The following is a 23,362-nucleotide window of genomic DNA, read 5'->3' on the forward strand; positions in this document are numbered from 1 at the left end:
GAAGCTGTTAACTGTATTTACATGACAGAAAATAGATGCATCCTAATATATGTAATGTCTGAATCATATTAGCCAAAGTTTTTGATTTAAATGAATGTTAGAACTTATTTTTCTCTCCTCTTGATTTCTAACATCAAGATTATTTGAATGCTATTTGAATACAAGTGTTTTATATTACATGGATGTATATAGTAGTATGAACAGTTTTAAAAAAAAAAAAAAAAAAAGGTTTATTTTAGTTTATATGATGCTGTTTTACCAAATGTGTAGTCTTGTCTTGCTAGATAATTGAATTGAAAACTGTTAATTTCAGTTAAATATAACTAGTATCAAATTGATAAGGTGGTAGCTGATGTACTGCTGCTTAGGGTAGGGGGTTAACTTGAGTGGTAAATACTACTCTAAGTTGGAGTTTACAACTCCAGGCTGGATGCAAGGTTTAATCCTTACATTATTTTCACTTGTTCATTGTTATTTGTATATAGTTTTGACATCCACAATATATTTTGTACATTCATTGTCACTACAAACAAAATTGAATCCTATACGAAATCCCATAAGAGATTCAATAAATACAGCTATATTTAAAGATACACCTAAAGGAGGAGATGTAACATTACTTATCTTGTTATTTGTTATTTTGATCATAAGATTCTTAAGTTTTAAAAATGCCAAATGACATCTTTAAAAGGAATTTCTTTAAACATTAATGGATTGAATAATCCATGTAAAAGGGCAAGCCTAATAAGATACATTAATTTACATAAGGCCAACTTAGTCTTCCTACAAGAAACCCATCTCTTGAAAAAGATATTGATAAACTAGCTACAAACAAATATACAGTATTGGTTAGTTCAGAACACACTCAGAAAAAGAGGAGTGGCTATTTTATGGAATAAAAGTATGCCCATTCCTAAAACCATTAAGTCTTATCAGGATGACAAAGGAATGTTTTGTATGGTTACAATACAAATTAATGGGAAGACTTACACTTTAATTAATGTATATTGGATACCTGGAATTGGTATTAATACAGTGAAACATCATCTTGATAAGATCATATCATTCTCTATAGGAGATATTATTTTAGCTGGTGACTTTAATTGTATACTACATGAAAGTGATACTACCACTATAGGAAAGAGAAGAATTACATCTAATGCAAAACATTTAAAGGATTTTGCTAATTCTTATCATTTGAATGATATTAATAATCAGATAGATTCAAAATCATTACCATACACCTTTCTTTCTAACAGATACAACACTTATTCAAAAATAGATAGGGTCTTTATTTCTAACCAGATGGTAACAGATTTAATTAATTCCAAAATCATTTCATGTCCTATATCTGATCATAATTCAATTGTTTTTGAATTCATGATAAAAATACTCATAATGTTCAGATCAAAAGGATACCAGCATACTTAACTCAACTAAAAGACTATAAAGAATATATACTTTCAGAAGTAAAACATTTTTAGACATAAATAACACTCCTGAAGTCTCCATTGTTTATGTTTGGGATGCCTTAAAATCATATCTATATGGACAAAGTATCAGATGGTATAATAATAAAAGGAAATCTTGGGATAAGGAATTGTTAGATATTCAAAGTAAATTAGACTCTTATAAACATAATAATAAAGAAAATATTATGGACAAGAAAGTTATTGAAGAAATAAACAAACTAAATGAGAAATACAAAGAAATTTTAACTCATAAAGTTAAAATAACTTTAGAGTAATACAAGTTATTGTCTTATTGAATATGCCCCAAATACTTACATAGACTTAAAAATAAAACAAAAGGTTGAATAAACAAAACCATATCAAAGAAATCTTTTCTCTAAGGAAAAAGAAGAATGTTTCTAGTATACCAGAAATACTAGATGAATTTAGAAATCACTTTCACAAAATTAACCATAATAATATTAACATGGAACCTAAAGATAAAATAAAGGAGTTTATAACCACAAATATGAATAAAAAGCTTAATAAACAACAGATTAAACTATTGGACAAGAGTATTTCATATACAGAAGTTATTACACAAATAAATAAGCTTAAATCAAACAAAGCACCGGGTAATGATGGTATTATACCAGAGATATATAAAATCCTTTCTAAAAATACATATTCATTAATACATAAGGTTTTTATTTTGGCCCAAACTGAGTTAATAACCCCCATCTTGGCAATATACATTTATTTGCCAATTTTAAAACCTAATAAAGATCCAACTAGATGTTCTTCATATCAGCCCATCTCATTACTTAATGTTGATTATAAAATGTTTATGAATATCTTTGCTGATAGATTGAAGACAATCATTCCGGCATTATAGATATAGATCAGACAGGCTTCATTGTAAATAGAAATACTTTTGATAATATAAGAAGAACTTTAACATTAATAGATTTTGCAAATAGGAAAAGAAAGATTTAACACTTATTAGTCTTGATATAAGTTCAGCATTTGATTCAGTAAGTTGGGACTATCTGTTTACCTTAATGAAGTGCACAAACTTCTCGGATGCATTTGTAAATCTAATTGAACATTTATACAAAGGAACGTTGGCTTATATTAAGGTAGGAACATATGTTTCACAAAAAATACCCATTCTTAAAGGTACAAAACAAGGATGTCCACTTTCTCCACTATTATTCACTTTAGTAATGGAGCATTGGGCTAATTTGATCAGAAACAGTACTGACATAGAGGGTTTTGAAATAGATGAAAATACAACATCCAAAATTCAACTTTTTGAAGATGATGTTCTAATTACATCAGCAGGATCTAATTCTTCTATACAGTCTCTATTTGATAACATGATGAATTTTAAAAGTATTTCTGGTTTAATATTCAATGAAGAAAAAACTAAAATACTACCTATATATACACGAAAAAATATTCTCATTAGTGATTTTACTAAATATGTACCCAATTCAGGTCAGATAACTTATTTAGGTATAATACTAGTTAAAGATATTAAATCTATTATATATAATAATTATAATACCTGTTTTCTTAATATACAAAATCTTTTTAATACCTGGAATAATATGTTTTTTACTATGGAGGAGAGACTTACAATTATTAAAATGATAATATTCCCCAAGATTTTATACTTAATACAATCAATAATACTTCCACCTACAAAATAATTATCAAGAAACTGAACACACTAATGTTAAATTTCTTATGGGCACCTAATAGACCTAGGATTGCATTAAAGAAACATACTAATAGCTGGTCTCAAGGGGGTATTTCTTTTCCAGACTTTAATTTATATACTATCTCTTCTATTGTAAAAGTTATTACTTTATTAATAGATCAGTCATATGTCACAAAATGGAAAGATTATTGGGAGCTAATTAGTATACACTTCATGAAAATCTCCTTAACACATAAAAATATGATTGTAAATAACTCCATGTTATGGTTACTAAAGGAATTTTGTACTTCACCTATTACACCTAAACATATGGTTTGTTACCCATTAAATATTATTATTAGTTATCGTAACTTTATATTCATGCACCCTAAGTATAGGGAATGGAATTTTATTGTATTTCCTATAATGTATACTCAGGGTATGCTTTTGTCATCTACTTCTGAAGGAACCCATTTAGCTATAGATAATGATCTAAAGTACTGGTATCAGTTGATATCTGATAATAAAGTTAAAAATCTAGATTTCTTAAAACAAGAATTTGATCTAAGAGAAACTTGCTGGTTAGAGGTTCAGACCTTTAGACAACATCTCATTAATAAAATAGATTTAATGTCTATAACTGTTAAAGAATCTATTCCAACACTGATTGATTACTTGATATTAAATTTACAACATAAAGTTTCTGATAAAGGTAAACTTTCATACATACATAAAGTTATCAGACAAGAAACTTTTTACAGTGTAGATTCATACTGGAATTATTTCACTTCTATTAATGGGGACCCACCAAATCAACAAGATAAACAATATATATTGGAATCTGCTTATAGAACTATGTCTTCCATTGTCTGGAGACTTTATACATGGAAATTTTTACATAGATCTTTTTATACACCTTTGATGATGAATAAAATAAATAATAAAGATAATCTATGTAAGAGATGTAATGTAGAAATTAATGCTGACTGGGCTCATATGTTTTATGACTGTATAAAATTGAAAGAATACTGGAAGTCAATTAATGAATTTTTGCAGGCTCTTTTACAGATAATTTCATTATTTCTAAATCTCTTATATTATTCAACACACCTGTACCTCAAAGTGTTAAAAGGTTAAGCTTCCCTTGTTATGGACTATTCTAGCTGTGGCTAGGAAAATAATAACTAGAAATTGGATTTCAGATACACCTCCTTCATTCAATGAATTTAAAAATGTTATGAATATAGTGTGCCATATGGAAATAGACACAATTAGGACTAGAACAAATAGAAAAACATCTTATTTTATTGTATGGGATAATTTACAAAATTTGTTAAAAAAATTTTAATTTCAATAGCATGGTATTTTAGTTTAATTAATTGATCTGATTGTAGTGGATGTCTTTGTAAATACTTTAGTTGTTTTGTTGAATATTATAATAATACCTATTTTTAATTACTTGTATAAAATTGTTATGATATTTCTCTTATATGTTAAAACAATAAACCTGTTTTGAAAAAAAAAAATCCTCCAGAATCAAGTCCTGCTTCTATGGGGCCAAATAATATATCAGGATGCCTATTGAACAGCCTGAATCATGACCTGTCATGACCCCTACAGAGGCTTTTCAATATTAATCACCAAACAGGGTCTGTGCCAAATGAACAGAGGACTACAACAGGTATCCTCCTTCACAAATGTGAGGTTTAAAGCCATACCGACATATACAGACCTGTAAACCTGGCCAGCATCTTCTGTAAAGCTATGGAAAGTGAAATTTTGGAATTAATAAAGACATGGGCACCCTACAAAACATCAACTCTAGCTATTTCAGTTATGTCAAAAGCTATTTTGTCAAAGGCAGATCCTGCCTACTCAACCTCGATGACTTCTCTGAAAAGGGCACCAAAGCAATGGATGAGGGAAAAATTCTTCACACTGCATATCTGGACCTTGCAAAGGCATTTGACACTATCTGCCACACAGGCATAGTTTTTAAACTCATCTAGTTAAATGTAAATCCCTATGAAACTCATTGGATAGCAAACTGGCTCACAAACAGACCCCAAGAAATTAGGGTGGGTGGATCTACCTCAAACAAGAGATACATCACTAGTGAAGTACCCTAGGGCTCAAGTCCTCAGCAGGTCAGTCTTTATTGGCATCTCTTTCTCAGAGGTTAAGGCAAATGTTCAAATCGTATGCCTGATAAAGTTTGCAGATGACTGTAAACTTGGTGTCATCATAAACTTTTCAGAAGACACCAAGATCCTCCAGGAAGGCCTACCACAAACAAATAGCTAGTGTCCAAACCATGGCCTATAACTAAACACCAAAAAGTGCATAATTCTATCTTTCAGCAAGGAAGATGTCCCCTGTAACCATCACATCGACAAAACTCCTTTAAAAATTGACCCAGTCACGAGGGACCTGGGGACATATGTAGTCAATGAGCTGTTGTTTGACCACCATTTGTCGACTATTTTAGGAAGTTCCTTTTTATAGCACAACTACTGTAAACAAGCAGCCACTCTAGAGACCTCAATCTCTATTGGAGTTTTGATAGAACATTCTAGAGGGATAGATATGCCTCACAGAGAATACATCTGAAAGCCTGGGAGATAGTAAGTTCACCCATGGTTTGATAACCTTGTCTCTTATGGACAGGGGGAATATGTACAAACCGGCTCCAGGGTTATGGTTATCCATACTTGCTATGCAAAGGATTTTCACACAATACTAAAGGATTACTTCACCTGGGGTTATACAAGACTTCTATAGAATACAGAGTCCTTGGTGCTAAAGTAATAAAACTAGAAACTCAGAAGGAATTCAAGATTAGGCTGATAAAGATCCTCACAGATTAATACCCTAGTAAGTACTTATGAACCTTATGGATACTGCAAGGGATCAGATTAAAGCAGCCCAAGGATTTGATAGAATATATTCTGAGAAAGCAGTGGGAAAAAGGCAACAAATGACACTTCTGAGTGCAGTTATCTTTCATGAGATCCTTTTTGCATAGCTAATATCAGAGCACAGGACTGCAATACGCATTCAACATAGTCTTGCATAAAGAGAAGGGAAATACTTCCACTGTATCATTCTGTGCTCTAAAGGGGTCTGGAATCCCTAAAAAGTATATATCTTGGTAGTGCAGGTATTTTCAGCATTATTAAACATGCCTCTGTACCATATGTAGCCACAATGTAAGAGAATCAAACATATGGGCTTATCCTTGAAGCAGCCTTGCTCAGTGCGCAACTTATTTCACACGTCACTTGTATTTGTGTGAACTAACTCATTCTATGATTCATACTTAACACTTGTGCCACTGCAGATATTTAAGTATTACGCTATTGGTATGTGGACTATTGCAAGCCTAGTCCTTAACCTTGTATCTGACAGGGTAAGAATTTAACCATTATGTGCTGCTCTTGTAACAACTACTATGACTACTAGTTTGCTTGATAAATAATAGAATAACAATATTCTTTATAAAATAGGGTTCCAGGACCCCATATGAGTTTGCTATGTGGTATTTTCACTATCTCTCTGAGCCCCAAAATGGTTAATGTTGTTAAACAATTTTGTTGTTATTTTACTTAGTTATACTTTTTAAAGGATTTTTAGACTCCAGTTATGTTATTCTTTGTTTGACTTCCTTGTGCATATGCTCATTTCCTACATAGGAACCTCCTGTATGTCTTTGCTAAATGTGTTATACTAATCAAGTTCTGGGGCTTCTTCATTTTCTCGCTCTCTCTTTGTATTTATGTAGAGAAGAATGCATGGCCATGATACCTCATATCTGACCTTACCTTTGTTCTACAGACACAGAAGCAATGTCTTATTCATATTACCAGAAAATCACCTAGTAGTACATTGGTACAGTAAGAGATCCTGATTTAATGCAAAACCATATTATGGGTAAGAGATATTTTTTAAAGAGAAGCATACAACGTCTTGGAAAAAAATAGATAAAAATTAATTTTTAAACGCTGTTCAGTTGAGATGTTTTACAAAGAAGTGTATTTTTATTCTTCATTAAAAGAAATCCTGATCATTTATTTTCCTGAGTATGTTATATAAATTTGCAGTAGAGACCTAATAATAACCCAGGCTGCCATCTTAAGAGCATGAAACGTGACCTACTGGTCCCACTAAAAGCACTATTCAATCAGCCTCCCAATAGGCTTCCTACTAAACAAATAGAGGACTGCCACTGTTATCCCTCTACACAAGGTGGGCCAGCCATGGACCCTTGCAATTACCAAGGATACCAATTAATAATGGCCATGACAGATAATGATACAGGGAACCTTCAGACATTGGATCCTACCCAGACTGGGTTTGTCCTGGCCAGGTCACATCTACTGAACCTGGTGGAATTCTTTGAGAAAGTCACTAGAGTCCTAGAAGAGGGGAAAAGATGCATGCTATCTACCTTGACCTGGCTAAAACATTCAACGCAATTCCCCACTTGGACATTATAGCCAAGTTCACAAAACTTGGGATAACTCCCAACGTCACCCACTGGACAGCCTGCTGGCTCTCAAACAGGACCAAAGAAGTCAGTTTAGGAGTCTACATCCACAAAACGGCCAGTCACTAGTGGTGTCTTCCAGGGCTCAGTGCTGGGACAACTCCTTTCTGGTGTTTACTTCTGTAAATTAAAGACCAATGTCAAGTGCCACTGGTTGACTAAGGTCAAAGACAAATTGCAATCCACTAAAGATACAAATATTCTTCAAGAAGGTCTGACATAGATAACTGGTGTCAGAGCCACTGTCTTAAACCCAAGCCCAACAAATGCATAATAGTTTCTTTTGGTAAGATGACCACCCCTGGAAATCACTGCATCCACAATACACCCCTAAGAGTTGACTCTTAGGTCAGGGCTTTGGGAAGACATGTAGACAGTGACTTGGTGTTTGATCAGCATGTGTCTACTGTGGTAAGGAAACTGTTCTACAATGCACATCTTATAAACAAAGGTAAGGCATCTAGGTCCAAAGATGTCATTGTTCCATTCTATTTGGCCCTCATTAGACCAATCATTGAGTATAACACCCCCTTTGGTATGTACCTGACTAGGCATATGCAGTAACTGGAGTGTCCACAGAGGTTCCTCACAAAAAGAATACATTATGTAAAAAACATGTACAAAGTGAACTGCCTCAGAACACTAACCTTGTACTTGGTCTGTTACAGACTGCTGAGGAACGATGTATGCCTGGCCTTCAAAGCATCCTTTGATCCATGTGTTGGTGTAACCATGTGCTAATGTTTTATAACCTGATTGGTTATTTTCTGCATTTAAATGATATTCTATATGCAAATGTTGACTCTTATGAAGTCTGTGTTTGTTAGTGAAATAAAAGCACTAAATCATTAGAAGTTATAAGGACTGTACCAGTTGTCTGCAGTTATTTATTTTATTTTATTTTTTTACTCTTATAAACTATATTAGTTCTTTGCCTGATGTGGTTTACAGTCACAATTCATATTTTCATTTCCAAAACATAATTTTTGCCAAAGAAGTAAAGCAAAAATACAAAGTAGTAAAAGCAGAGAAATTCTAAATGGTTTCAACATAAGAACTTTGCAGCAGTTAATATATAATGAGTCCAAAGAAATCATAGGTCACATGCGATAGCTCTATATTCATTCTTGAAACTGTGATTTGAAAACCATGGTACATCAAATATAACAATCTAATATGTCAGAAATTGTTTTACATAACTGTGAAATGCTTTCAGTGTGCAAAAGCTTAAAATTTACAAATAAATATACTAGGTCTGTTGCAAATATGGTTTGACTTTGTCTATGTCCCAGTTGATCCAGGTTCAATTAGTAGCCCAAATGCTGGAGGGGATAGATGGAAAGACATAGGCATGAGCAGATGATACAGGTTTGGTATTATGAATGCGGGAGTTAGTAGAGTCATACCATAGCAGATCTATCACTCAGAAATGTAGCTCTGAGCTCTAACATTAAGGTCTGAGGTAATAATATACTGCCAAGTAACCAATGATACCCTAGCTGGGAATGATGAACATATTGGAAGTGTGTTCCCACACTGGTCCAACATGCACAGCATTGTATTATATGTTTTCAGTCACTATGGTTGTACATGTTAGGACCATTCTGAAAAATCTCTTAGTACCTGCTGGATAGTATCTACAGTCTAGGTCTCTTATCTCTCTGCCCTAGGGTCTTTGGATACTAAGAGGGGGAATAAATGGGTAAGCAGTGAAGGAGAATTGATGGTCATGGGGGAAGCAGAAGGTACAAAAAAGCAACAAAAGCTAATAATATGAAAGATAATATGAGATGCATTCCTTACCTGGAGATGCAGAATCTGGCACTTTTGATTCAGCACTAACATGAGTAATATAGGATGTCCCCTTATGCTCGGCACTGCAGTATACCTTGTCTTTTTCAGCCTCTTCATCAATTCTTAGGAGGGATAATTTTCCATACTTTCCATCACTGGTAACAATGGCAGGCCTTTCCTTTTGTTTAACTGCTGTAGCTGTAGCTGTAGAGTTCATTTCCATTTTGATTTCTTTCGGGTAGAAACCAGTAGCGAGACATGCAATGGTGCTGCCACCTGCAGGATTGCCATACATGAAGACAGACGGTTTCTGCACGGCTTGGTCCTCTAGTATAGAAGCAAACAGCAAATGCATTTATTAAAAATAACACTTCATACTACTTTCTATCCTTTTTTACTTATTTTTATTTATTGATAGATTGGTTGAATGACTGATTTTATTTGATTTGATGTGATAATAAGGTAAGTGATCTGGTCTGTGGACCCTCTACACTCACAAGTTGGGCAACAAGGCAGACAATAATTGCCACAACAATACAAACAGGCAACATAAAATTACTTAGAACATTTAAAATGAGACATTAAAATGTAAAATATTCATCTGAAATATAATACATTCTGGAAAGGAAAATGAAAAAATATCCCGGGAAATATTTGGCTAGCAACCTTTTTGCATAATTTATATCACAGAATGCACCTTGTTTTATGCTTAGCTTTCAGATATCTATAGCATTATATGCATCTGCAATACCCATATTAAACTTAATAATATGCATAGTTCTGGCTACATTTCACAACAATCTGAATATTAGTATTATATCTTCATTATAATAAAAAATACTTCAATGCTGTATGTTTATACCAGTCATTTCTAGCATTATAAGTGCACATCAGACACTTCGAACATTATGTAAATGATAACCATTTGAAATGCCAGGCCCCACTACAGTGAGTCCAGAAACACAGAGACTGAATGGCCAAAAAATGGATATACATATACTAAGTCTGAGTTGGCCATTCATAAGAATATTACCTTTTCTCTGAGGTATGGCAATCTCAAAGTTGGTATATTTATTTATTTTCTTTTGTTGACCGGGAAAGTCCACTGGGCTAAAATGAGCCCATTTTCAGTGGAGGCATGGGGAGAAAAGCTCCATAACAGAATACAATTTAAGAGAAATATGCTAAACAAGAGTTTCAAAAATATAACTAAGTTACAGAAAGTGTATCAAACAGGAGAATAACTTGGAACATTGTACAAATAGATGGCTTGTAGTTAGTAAATCAACTTTGGTTAACAGCAGGGTATCGTGTGTAGAGTTTAACAGAGAATACAAATAAGCCATACACATTTACAATGATATAATGCATTTTAAACAGATGGACTATTCTGAATACTTTATGTAGTATACATAAACAAGAGTAGGTAACTGCACTAATTTTCATATGCCATGTGAGGCAAAATTGGACATAGATAGATTTCCAAGGATGACACATTAAGAAGGGAGAAAAGGTAAGTATTGGTTAGAAAGGGTATATCAGGAAATCAGGTTATTGAGGAGTTGGGGATAGTACATGAGCAGAGCCACTGAGAAGAGAGCTATTAATGTAAAGACTTTTTGAATAAGGGGGCACTATTAATGGTTCGGAGATGAGATGGGAGAGTGTTCCACAGTTTGGCTACAGTGAAAGAGAAGAGATACTGACCTGCAGGGAATTTTGATCTACTTACTCGGATAAGAGATTGATCTTCAGATCTGAGATGCCAGTTTGGTAGATAGAGATTTAGAAGGGAGGTGAAAGCCAGCATTCCAGGGGTTTGTATATAAGTTTATGTACTGTAGATAGTTGTATATATGTGAGGTGTTGTGGGAATTCAAGCCAATTCGGGGATTGTAAAGAGTGGCAGTGAAGGGAATATATTTAGCACAGTTCACAAATGTAACAATTTTGTTGTAACAGGTGTCCATCTTATTTTTTAAGCAGGACTAGATGTTTGTAAGATGGGGACACAATAGAGGAGAGAGGGTAGGAGAAAGGTTCAGGCTAATGTTTTTCGAGTGGAGTAATTTAAAAAGTGTTTATGTTTGTAAAGGGTACCGAGTTTTTGATGTGTTTTTTAATATTATTATGGATGTGTTGGTCGAAAAGGTTCATAGGTTTATAGGTATGTACTAGGCTAATGGCCCTGGAGCCTTTACAAGCCTAGCCCATAGAAGTGCCCTGGCATTGTGTAGCCCGACATTAGTTCCCAGTGCCTCTATCAAGCAGATCCACTGGAGTGATCTCTGGGGTGAACTTTCTATTACCCAACCCCTCATCAAGATTTCTCTTGAAGAGGGACAGTGAGGTGCTCTGCTTGACATATATGGGAAGTCTATTCCAGAGCATGGACAGTCTCTTGGTGAGGGACCTGTCCCTCCAGCATGTTCTGTTGATTGTGGCAATGAGGTTGAGGTCTCTGGAGTGTATAGTGCAGAGGGAATGAGATTTCTTTAGATGTAGCATTTCTAACAGAGCTGGGTCAGACATGGCTTTGTAAGTCAAGCAGAGATCGCCTCTAAGTAGGCGATATGAGACAGAGAATAGCCGGAGTCTTTTGAGTCTGTCCATATAAGACGTGTTTAATGCCTAGGATCCTCTTCATGAGGTACTTCTGTGGCCTCTCCAGCTGTTGCAGGTGTCTAGTGAGGTACTTGCCAAATGGGGCATTATACACGATGATTGGTCTAATGATGGAAGAGTAGAGAGAGATGATGACCTCTTTCTTCCTGGATGCAAAACCCTTGGTAATGAGATGTGCCACATACAAGGACTTTCTGACCACAGTGGCAATGTGGTGGTCGAAGGAGAGGTTGCTGTCAACCTGCATCTCTAGTCCTCTTATAATGCCTTCAGTGTTCAGTGAGATCCAAAAAAAAAGAAAGTCCCAGGAGAATCAACCAGCTAAAACAATTTATTCACATAAAATAACAAATAAACGCTGTTAAAACCATGTGTTTTCGTCTCGTCAAAGACTTCATCAGATTTACCATGTGACTTGGCCATAATCATTTTATACACAAGTAAATTAGTAGAAGAACCAATCATGCTTTCTCCCATTTAAAATAAACTGGTAGAAGATGTAAAAATCATTAAAATTCATTAAGTTTGGTTAACCATTATCCATCTTCAATAAATAAAATAAAACATTTCAGTGAGATCCCATTGATGTGGTAATTAGTGGGAAATGAGTTTTTACCAAAGGGGATAATGATGCATTTTTTTGGCATTAAGCTTAAGGCCATGGTTTCGACACCAGTCATTGGTCTCAGTGAGGCCTTTCTGTAGGATGTCTGCATCACTTGGGGAGTTAATAATGGCTCCCAGCTTGCAGTCATCTTTGAACTTGGTCAGCCAGAGTCCCTTTGTGTTGTCCTGGACTTCTGAGAGGTAGATGCCAAACAGAAGAGGACCCAGAACTGACCCCTGTGGGACTCCACTTGTGACTGGTCAGCAGTTTGACTTGGAGTCTGCTACTGTCACACTGTGTGTTCTATCTGTGAGCCAGTTTCCAACCCACCTAGTGATTTGGGGGTTGATGCCTAGTTTGGTGAGTTTATCAATAATAACTGAGTGATGAATGGTATCAAAGGCCTCGACCAGATCGAGGTAGGCTGTATGCACTGTCTTACCTTCATCCATAGCCCTGGTGACTGACTCAAAGAAGACAACCAGGTTGCTCAGGCATGATCTCCTTTTTACAAAGCCAAATTGCGTGGGGTCTAGAATTTGGAGTTTTCCTATATCTTTGTTAATCAGGTCCATGATGATGCACACCATAGATTTAAATATCAGACTTGTCAGGCAAATGGGGCGATAATTCCCAGGGTCTGTAGTCACTCCCCCTTTATGGAGAGGGATGACTGTAGTGGTGTGCCATTCAGTAGGGACAAAGCCTGAGGTGAGGCTTTGACTGAAAAGGGTACACAGATGTGGTGCCATTTCACTTTGTAGTTCATGTAGAACACAGCCAGGGATATTATCAGGTCCCATGGAAGCTGTATTCCTGGCCTTGGACAATGCAGCTTTAACTTTAACCTGTGCTGCAGTAATGCTGGGTGCCTGGCATCCTTTTGGAGGAGAGAGATGGGTAAAGTTGGCACTGAATCTGTTGGCCAGTATGTTGGCAATATCTGTTGGCTCAGTATAGCAGGTACCATTGTGTAGTAACTCAGAGATAATCTGGGTATTGCTGTGGAGGTTCTTGACATAACTATAGAAGGCTTTGTGATTGTTTTTAGTGAGGGATCTCAACTTTTTGTTGAGGCTAATAAGGGAGTTTTTCCAGTCTTGGGACTTCACCTTTTTCTGTAACAGTTTCTGCCTTCTGTTGTAGAGTTTATTAATGGCAGGCAACCACCAGATTGGCTTCCTTTTTTTGGAGGAGAGCATCTTGGTTCTGTTGGGTATGTTTAGTTCCATGCATTTATGTACATGTTCGTACAGTGCACTGGCGTATGATTCAGCAGTCATGCAGCTATTTTCCATTTGCATGGGTGTTGTGAAGTTAGCCACCTCTGTTTTTAGGAGCCCAAAGTCAACTATGGAGAAGTTTTTCAAGGTGGTTACCTTTGCGGGGGGTGTGGGTGAGATGTAGATTTCCATGGTGATTAGTTTATGGTCAGATCTGACCAGGGAGGGATTGACTATTGGTGTAGAGCAATGGTCGCTCATGTTAGTAATAACCAGGTCAAGGATGTTGCTTTCTCTAGTGGGGGTCAGAATGAGCTGGTCCAGGGCATTGGAATGGATGAATTCCAGGAAACATTGGGCCAGAGTATTGGTGCTTGAGTAGTTTTCTCACTTGAAGGAGGGGTAGTTGAAGTCTCCTAGTATGAGAGTGTTAGGTTGGACCTTGGTAGATTCCAGTGTGCTTAGGAACGTGGAGTGAAAGTCTAGAGACATGGCTGGGGACCTATAGCAGTTTATTACTTGGATTGCCATCTTAGGTTATCATCTACAGTAACACTGAGTAACTTGGTATGGGGGACAACCTCTATGGTGGTTTTGTTAGATAAGTAGATGATGAAATTTGATTTATTAAAGTTGGTGTTCTTTTTGGGAGTAAAGATGAGGAGTTTGGTTTTGTTGGGGTTAAGGGCAAAGTGGTTATTGGTCATCCAAATTTCTGTACTGGAGAAAGCGTTTTGGGTCATGGTCAGAAGTTCTGTTTCAGAGATGCCAGTGCAGTGGATAGTGGAATCATTTGCATATTGTACTATATAGATCCATGAGGGATAGCAGAATGAAAGTTGTTAATAAAAAGACTGAAGAGAAGGGGTCCCAGGATAGATCCTTGGGGGACTCTAGTGGCAGTAGTAAGGAACGGTGAGAAGGAGTGTAGCCATTTGGTAGGTTGTTGTCTGTCTGTAAGATAGTATGTAAACCAGTCAAGAGCAGAAGTGGACATGCTTAGGTCTGAGAGCTTAGAAAGTAGGAGGGAATGGGAGATAGTGTCGAAGGCCTTTCAGAGAAATAGGAAGAGCACCGAGATGAGTTTACCATCATTGAGATTGAGGTTGACAGTGTTCAAAAAGGATAGGAGAGCAGTTATAGTGCTATAACCAGGTTGAAAGCCATGCTGATTGGTGGATAACAGTTGGTTTTGGAGTAGAAAGTTCATAAGTTGAGTTTGAATGCATTTTTCCATTATTTTAGAGATGGGGGAGAGTATGGCAGTAGGGCAGAAATTTGAGATTTCTGTGTTGTTGCCACCTTTATTTAAGGGTATGATGAGGACTTTTTTCCAGATGGAAGGTACACAGGATTCTTGGATAGATCTGTTTATGAGAATACTAATGGGGTAGCTTATTGATTTGGCTGACAATTGTAGGCACTCAGGGGATAAGTTATCTGGGGTGGTACTACCGGGTTTGAGTTTTAGTAATAGCTTAGTTATAGTGGAAATGGGAATAGGTGAGAAAGTAAAGATCTGGGGAGAAGAGTTTGTAGAGGAGAGGTGAGTTGATGGGCTGTTGTTATGACTAGTTTGAGGAAAGGCGGTGGATAGTTTGGAAATAGTCTCTATAAAGTAGAAATTGAAATGTGAAGTGTGTTCAGCAGGAGTATTTTCAGGATTTGGGCAGGGGTTACTCTTGGTACCAGGGTTTAATAGAGTAGAATCTGAGTTCCAAAATCTTTTTCGATTATGATTACAGTTATTTTGGAGAGGAAGGTAGTATTGCTTTTTATCTTTTTTGACTAGAATCTTTAATGACTAGAATTTAATGGTTTCCAATCTTTTTTGACTTGCCTACTCCTTGGCAGTCCAGTTCCCCAAAATTGTACCCCCCTCTTATTTTTATTATTCATATAGTTACTTTTATGTCCAACATATGTGTTGTAACTTTAATAAAATAAATCTAATATTAATGTGAACAAAGAGTGCATACACACACACACACACACACACACATATATATATATATATATATATATATATATATATATATATATATATATATGGGTTGCCTTCATTTCCCCTAAAGCTCATTTGACTGACACTTATTTCCCCTAAAACTCATTTCCCTGACTAATACTTGCAGTGCACTGTTAGGCAAGTAAAAGGGATATGTCCTTTTCCCCACTGTAGTGCAACCCTGGAGTTAGTATATATAGTTAGGGGCGGTGGGGTGGCAGAGTCCCCCATCTAGTTTGAGTTTATATTCTCTGCTTTTTGTTTTATATTGTTCAATAAAACCAAACTAGTGCCCCCCCACACCCCCAACTATATATATATATATATATACTAACTCCAGATTGCACTACAGTGGAGAAAAGGACATATCCCTTTTACTTGCTTTACAGTGCACTGCAAGTACTACGTGTCAAAGAAATCAGTTTTAGGGGAAATGAGTGTCAGTCAAATGAGCTTTACAGAAAATGAAGGTAACCCATATATATATATATATATATATATATATATATATATATATATATATATATATATATATATAGATCTAGGACGTTTGTTCGACTGTGCAAACGTCTGAATCCATAAAACCCAAACACACTTTAATGAAAGTGCTTTTATTGAAAAAGCGCTTTCATTAAAGCGTGTGACAACCCCCCCCCACTTTAATATTCTTCCTCCGAGACCGCACTACATTGGGGAAAAGTGAAATTTCCCTTACCTGCTCCATAGTACAGCCTCGGCATCAGTCATACTTATACAAAAGTTCTGCTTTGGTGAATAGCACTTTCGCGTAAGTATGCTCGACCGTTTGGATTTTGGTCATTTGCTCAGTCGAGCAAACATCCTAGATCCATATATATATATATATATATATATATATATATATATATATATATATATATATATATATATATGGTTTACTATCATAATTTCAAATCCAACTCCGTCGACCACGCTATGTTCGAACACGTAAAGTCGAACACGGCAGTGTTGAACTTCAGAAGCAAGCCTAGGAATGGGTTTTAACATGGGTCGAGATAGGTGTTCACTGCTATTGCCGAACTACAAACCTCGCCCCTATCTCGACCCATGTTAAAACCCATTCCTAGGCTTGCTTCTGAAGTTCGACATTGCCGTGTTTGACTTTCCATGTTCGAACATAGTGCGGTCGACGGAGTTGGATTTGAAATTATGATAGTAAACCATATAAATATATATATATATATATATATATATATATATATATATATATATATGTGTGTGTGTGTGTGTGTGTATGTATGTACTCTTTGTTCACTTTAATATTAGATTTATTTTATATATATATTAATTTCCAAAACCAAAACTCAAAAGATAAATATAAGTAAGCTATAAAGTTATCATAAATGCATCTGCCCAGTGGCTGATTTAGTTTACCTTTGGGCTGCTTTCAAATCATACGCCCCTTGCTCACATTTTTAGGATCATGCAAAAGTTCTTTGATACACCTTCCTGATGGTATTAAATATAATTATAATAATATAATTAAATTATTTCCCTTGTATAATATGACAACTATTTGTTAGAGCATGTTTTACAGTTATAGTTTTGAACATTTCAGCAAGCCAAGCAATGAAACAAAACATATAAACCAATAATGACAGAACAGTCCAATTCAGAACATTTCAACCATAAAAGGCCCCTCAAACGTTTGTCATTACAATCTACCAATATCAGTCAATATGCACATTCTCTGCAGAAGTATAAGTCTTATAAATAATTCCACATTAAAGAGTCCTATAACCAATGAAAAGGTTGCTGCTAACAAACAACTTTATATTTCAGTGTTTCATTTACAAATTCAGTGCCTGCTGCCCTTGAAGAATAAATTGCTTATGTTACATGTCAGTATAATGACAATAAATTTGATAATGTAAAACACAAAACCTGATGCAACAGCATTGCTGGCTATTGCAAAACTTCTGTACTGAAGCAAGGCAAGAGTCTTGGTTTAACTGATTTGATATTAAAACAAAGAAAAACACAGAAAGTCGAGAAATATGAGTCAAGTAGCTGCTGGGTATAAAGCAAAAGGTGAAGAGCGAATGGAGAGAACAGCAGGGTCGGGAAGAGTAGGACATCAGAATAATAAAGAACTTTATTAACAAAAAAGGGATGAGAAGATTGAGGGGAAAGTGTGTGAAAAGAAGAAAGATGGTCAGGGTGACAAATAAGTGGATATAACAAATTCAAACAAATGATACCAAACGAAGAAAGGCAGGCTGTTAGGCTGAACAAATGTAAACCCAGATAGCCGTTGTTTAAAAACTGAAACAGGTAGCCGTTTTTAACACTGAACAGATAGCCGTTTATTAAAAACCAAGTAAGCGCTTTCGGTAGGGAAACCTTCCCCACCTTCTTCAGACAACTGTTATATAAGTCTGATGAAATCTGATGCCTTTAAATAGTATGCAAAAAATGACATCACATTCAAGCTGTTTCAAATCAACCTATTGCTTTAACATATAAAAAACATTTAAACTCCAATCCCAAACATAAAAACTATATATATCAACATTAAATACAATAAGAATAAGAATAATACTGATAATGTTGTTGATATTTATATTTATAATAGCAGCTAGCAGTTTAAAATGTAAAAAGAAACTTAGAAGAGAACTCTATGTACCAATCAGTGGAATAACCTATCTTTTACACTACACAGAGAACTCTGCCTTATATATCTATCTTACTAACACACAATATAATATTATGTAACTAAAATGTAAACATATATACAATATAAATGAAATTATCAAGTACTACAGGTAGTTTAAAAACAACACTTCCCTTATCGCCACTACTATATTTATGCCTATATGGTGTATAAAAAATGTTTAGATATAGTTACACACATTTCAAATGTATTCAAATAAATCTAAATAAATATTTTTGATAATTTATCATATATTTATGAAATTAACTAAATTATCTACTTAAAGCCAATAATCTGAGAAAACATTTTATGGACAGTATCTCATTCAAACCTGGCACCATATATGCGGCAGTACGAATCTGCCAGAACGCTTCCTGTTGTTCTAGAACAATTTGCCAAGGACCCCCCCTCACATCAGGTAAAATTTGTTTTGCCAACGCATTGTTTAAATCCCTTTTTACTATAGCATACAAATGTTCATATAGTCTTTTTTTTAAAAAATGTCCGGCCTTTTATATAGGCAAAACCGATAGACCACTCAAAAAAAGACTATATGAACATTTGTATGCTATAGTAAAAAGGGATTTAAACAATGCGTTGGCAAAACATATTTCTGTTAACGAGGACCATGCTTTTTGTTTTTCAGTGTTACAACAAATTTTACCTGATGTGAGGGGGGGTCCTTGACAAATTGTTCTAGAACAACAGGAAGCGTTCTGGCAGATTCGTACTGCCGCATATATGGTGCCAGGTTTGAATGAGATACTGTCCATAAAATGTTTTCTCAGATTATTGGCTTTAAGTAGATAATTTAGTTAATTTCATAAATATATGATAAATTATCAAAAATATTTATTTAGATTTATTTGAATACATTTGAAATGTGTGTAACTATATCTAAACATTTTTTATACACCATATAGGCATAAATATAGTAGTGGCGATAAGGGAAGTGTTGTTTTTAAACTACCTGTAGTACTTGATAATTTCATTTATATTGTATATATGTTTACATTTTAGTTACATAATATTATATTGTGTGTTAGTAAGATAGATATATAAGGCAGAGTTCTCTGTGTAGTGTAATAGATAGGTTATTCCATTGATTGGTACACAGAGTTCTCTTCTAAGTTTCTTTTTACATTTTAAACTGCTAGCTGCTGTTATAAATATAAATATCAACAACATTATCCGTATTATTATTATTCTTATTGTATTTAATGTTGATATATATAGTTTTTATGTTTGTGATTGGCGTTTAAATGTTTTTTATATGTTAAAGCAATAGGTTGATTTGAAACAGCTTGAATGTGATGTCATTTTTTGCATACTATTTAAAGGCATCAGATTTCATCAGACTTGTATAACAGTTGTGTGAAGAAGGTGGGGAAGGTTTCCCTACCGAAAGCGCTTACTTGGTTTTTAATAAACGGCTATCTGTTTCAGTGTTAAAAACGGCTACCTGTTTCAGTTTTTAAACAACGGCTATCTGGGTTTACATTTGTTCAGCCTAACAGCCTGCCTTTCTTCGTTTGGTTTCATTTGTTTGGATTAGTTTTGTTCGTGGTTCCTTTTACCAGTTGGATATAACAAATAGAAAGGCATGAAAGAGTTGATAGAAAGTGGAGAGTTAAATAGAAAGTGAGATACTCTGACATGAACAGTACAGGAAAGGTTGTGACTATTAAGCTACTTGAAGTAGTTTAAGTCGGTTCTCATGTTTTTATTTGATACTTTAGTTTTCATTAACAGACATTAAAGTAGATGTTAATCACAAGGCAATTAACTTTCATTTGAAGCTAACAGAACTATGCATTGCAACTTTGTGTCTATGATCTGAAGAAGTCCCACATTAGGTGATATCACACCCCAACCTGCTGCACATTATCTACTCCTGTATCATATTTAAAGCACGTCTGTTTTACATGGTACTAAGCTAGCCATAGTACTTTACTTCAAGGAGTGGAGAATAATTAAAAAAAAAAAAAAAGCACAAGCGGGACAAAGATCATGGATAGTTTTATTTATTTATTTATTTTTTTCATTTTGCTCTGATTTAGTTAGAAAATTAATAGGATAACTGGTGGTCAATTAATATGAGCAATAATAATTATTATGAAGAATAAGTCTGAAACTGTACTGTATGACTTTACTCAATGAACATAATCCTCAAATGTTTTCCAGAAAGTCATACGTTTTGAGACGGGCCAAAATATAAGGAAAAAATAAGGAGATTCTACAAAAATAGGGAAGATTGAGAGCTTCAATACTAGCAGTCAGTTGCTAAGATCTTGATGCACTACTGTCTAATCATTAGACTGACGATTACCGGGAAAGTCTGTCTGGGGCAGAGCCAATTTTCAACACAGGCCCAGGGTGAAAAGCCCCAATCTTCTCCCTGTGTTGTGATGCTAAAGTAATGTATAGGGGTGAGTATCATACTCCTTTCACCACCAGGTGTAATGCAGACTGTAGTCAACACTGCTGCTGGCTGGTAAATGTCAGCATTCTGCATTTTATAACTTTAAATTATTCGAGTTATTGGCAACATGTAAGACATGTTTTAACTCAATCTTTGTCTTACTCTTTATCATACTGTGACAAGACTGTAGCTGAAAAAAGAGCCATTGTCCAACTATCTTAACTTTCTTTGCCGTTTCTGATTTTTGCTGTATAACCCTCCTAAATACAGTAATAGGCTTTCATGCAGAGTTCCCACACACAACACAAAGACACACAACCTTCTTTTTCTGAATACGTTATGCACTTTCACTTGACTAGACTTTGCTGTGTGTGCCGGAAAATACCTTTCTCCACCATTATTAAATTTTCTCACATACCCCTAAATGACCAAGCGTGTACCCCTGGGGTACTCGTACCCCAGGTTAGGAATAGCTGGACTAGATGTTTTACTTGGTTGTGGAGCTGTTTAAAGAGCTAGAGTTCAGGGGGGTTTTACTTTTCTGCCATTATTTCCATATTCTGTCTCTAGTGGTCATAAGTTGTTTGGTTTCTCTAGTGAGCTAAATTTATTGATTTTTTTTATTCTCTTGTTTCAAAAGGGGGCCATTCTATTGAGGATGTTTAGAAATGCTGAACTGAATAATTCAACAGCTTCATCCGAGGGTAGGGTTTTCAGAGTACTCCAGTTAATTTTACTCAATGTGTCATTGAAGTTTGTTGGGTTGAAGTCAGCTAAGTTTCTGGTGGGTTTATATTGGTGGGGGTTTAAGGCTTATGTAGTGTTGCATGTTTTGTAGGCAGGTTGATGGTCACTAATACTGCAGGGGGGAGAGTTTCTGCTGAAGTAGTTTTGTTAGCATTGGAAACTAAAATCCAGTCGAGGATGGAGCTACTGTTATTGTTATTTCTTGGTCGGGTTATGCTAGTGATGAGCTGAGTGACGTTATAGAGATTAATGGATACATTGATAGAGTTAGTCATGTGATCAAGCCAATTTATGTTAATGTCACCTAAAATTATTGTTTTGTTATGGCTATTGTTTGAGGTCTAGGCTAGGATTTCTTCTAGAATGGGGATATTATTACCTGGTGGGATGTACAGGGCAAGCAATCAGAGACTTTTGAAGTCATTCATTTTTAGATGTGCTATGATGAATTCAGCTGTAGAGAATTGTGGAATAGGATTTGAGTAGAGGACGATGGTATAGGAATTAGGGTAGAGGAGTGCAACTCCTTCCCCTTTTTTGTGGAGTCTGTCTGATCTTAGACAGGAAAAACCTGGATGGAGAAATCTGGTGTCTTTTATATATGGTTTTAGCCATGTCTAGGTTACAGCAATTAAATCAGGTCTAGAATGTGATAACCAAGCATGGAATTCTGGGATTTTGTTTCTAATACTATGTATGTTAATGGTGGTGATTTTTAGGGATTTCTGAGATGTGTGGGGGGGCAGATGGGGTTGGTCCTGGGTTGAGGTGGATGTCTCCACATTGGGACAGGGTAGTGGTGCTATCTGAATATGGTGTTGGTGGCAGTGTGTGCTTAGAGTTATAATGTGTTGTGGGGAGTTTTGTAAGTAGGGTGTTATGTGTGTGTGGATTTTGAGTTTGAAGAATAACAAAGTATTTGTGGAGTAGAGACTAGAACATATGCTGGAATAAGATTTGTGATTGGGGGATTGGGCAGAAGTGATGGAGGTGGATGTGAACTGTGTGTTAGTGGGATGAAGTGTTGTAAGATAAAGAAGGATTGAAAGAGAAAGGGACAGTGGAAGGAGTAATATAGTCATAGACAGAAGTGTCTGTATAGATAAAAAAATAAATGCAGGGTAACAGAAGAGGTTGTGAGGGAGGAGAAGTTGCTATTGTAGAAAGTAGGAATGGTTTGTATGTTATGATGGTGGAGTGGTTGGTTAGTGGTTAGTTAACTGCATATCTTAAATGGGTGGGGTAGGATTTATTGGTTGGAGTGTTTGATGCTTGGCTGATTAGAGTATAAGTGGGTTATGGTTAACTATAAATGTAATTGATATGGGGTGGGTGGGAATGGGGGTAGGGTAAAAAAGGGAGCCCGAGCGGAGCAAGGGGGAATTGTGCAGGACGGCCCAGACAACCTGTACAACAATAATGAAGTGAAGGAAGAAAAACAGTTAGTAAGTTACGTTGAATTGGAGAACAGCAATCAGTGAAGTAGTAGTATAGTGAATAGAGCTCATTAGTGATAGAGAAGAGGAAAGAAGAGTATTTATAGTT

The 23,362-nt window shown here is 35.5% G+C and overlaps 1 gene segment (V, D, J or C); it reads right to left on the minus strand.

Annotated features, from left to right (window-relative positions):
• Positions 1-23,362, minus strand: part of LOC122791016 — a 136,319-nt gene that overhangs the window by 54,337 nt on the left and 58,620 nt on the right. The window contains 1 exon segment of the C gene segment in view: positions 9,506-9,823. Coding sequence covers positions 9,506-9,791 — 286 coding nt within the window.

The sequence above is a fragment of the Protopterus annectens genome, chromosome 16.part0, assembly GCF_019279795.1.
Source record: "Protopterus annectens isolate FY-2018-M chromosome 16.part0, PAN1.0, whole genome shotgun sequence".
Taxonomy (NCBI): Eukaryota; Metazoa; Chordata; order Ceratodontiformes; family Protopteridae; genus Protopterus; species Protopterus annectens.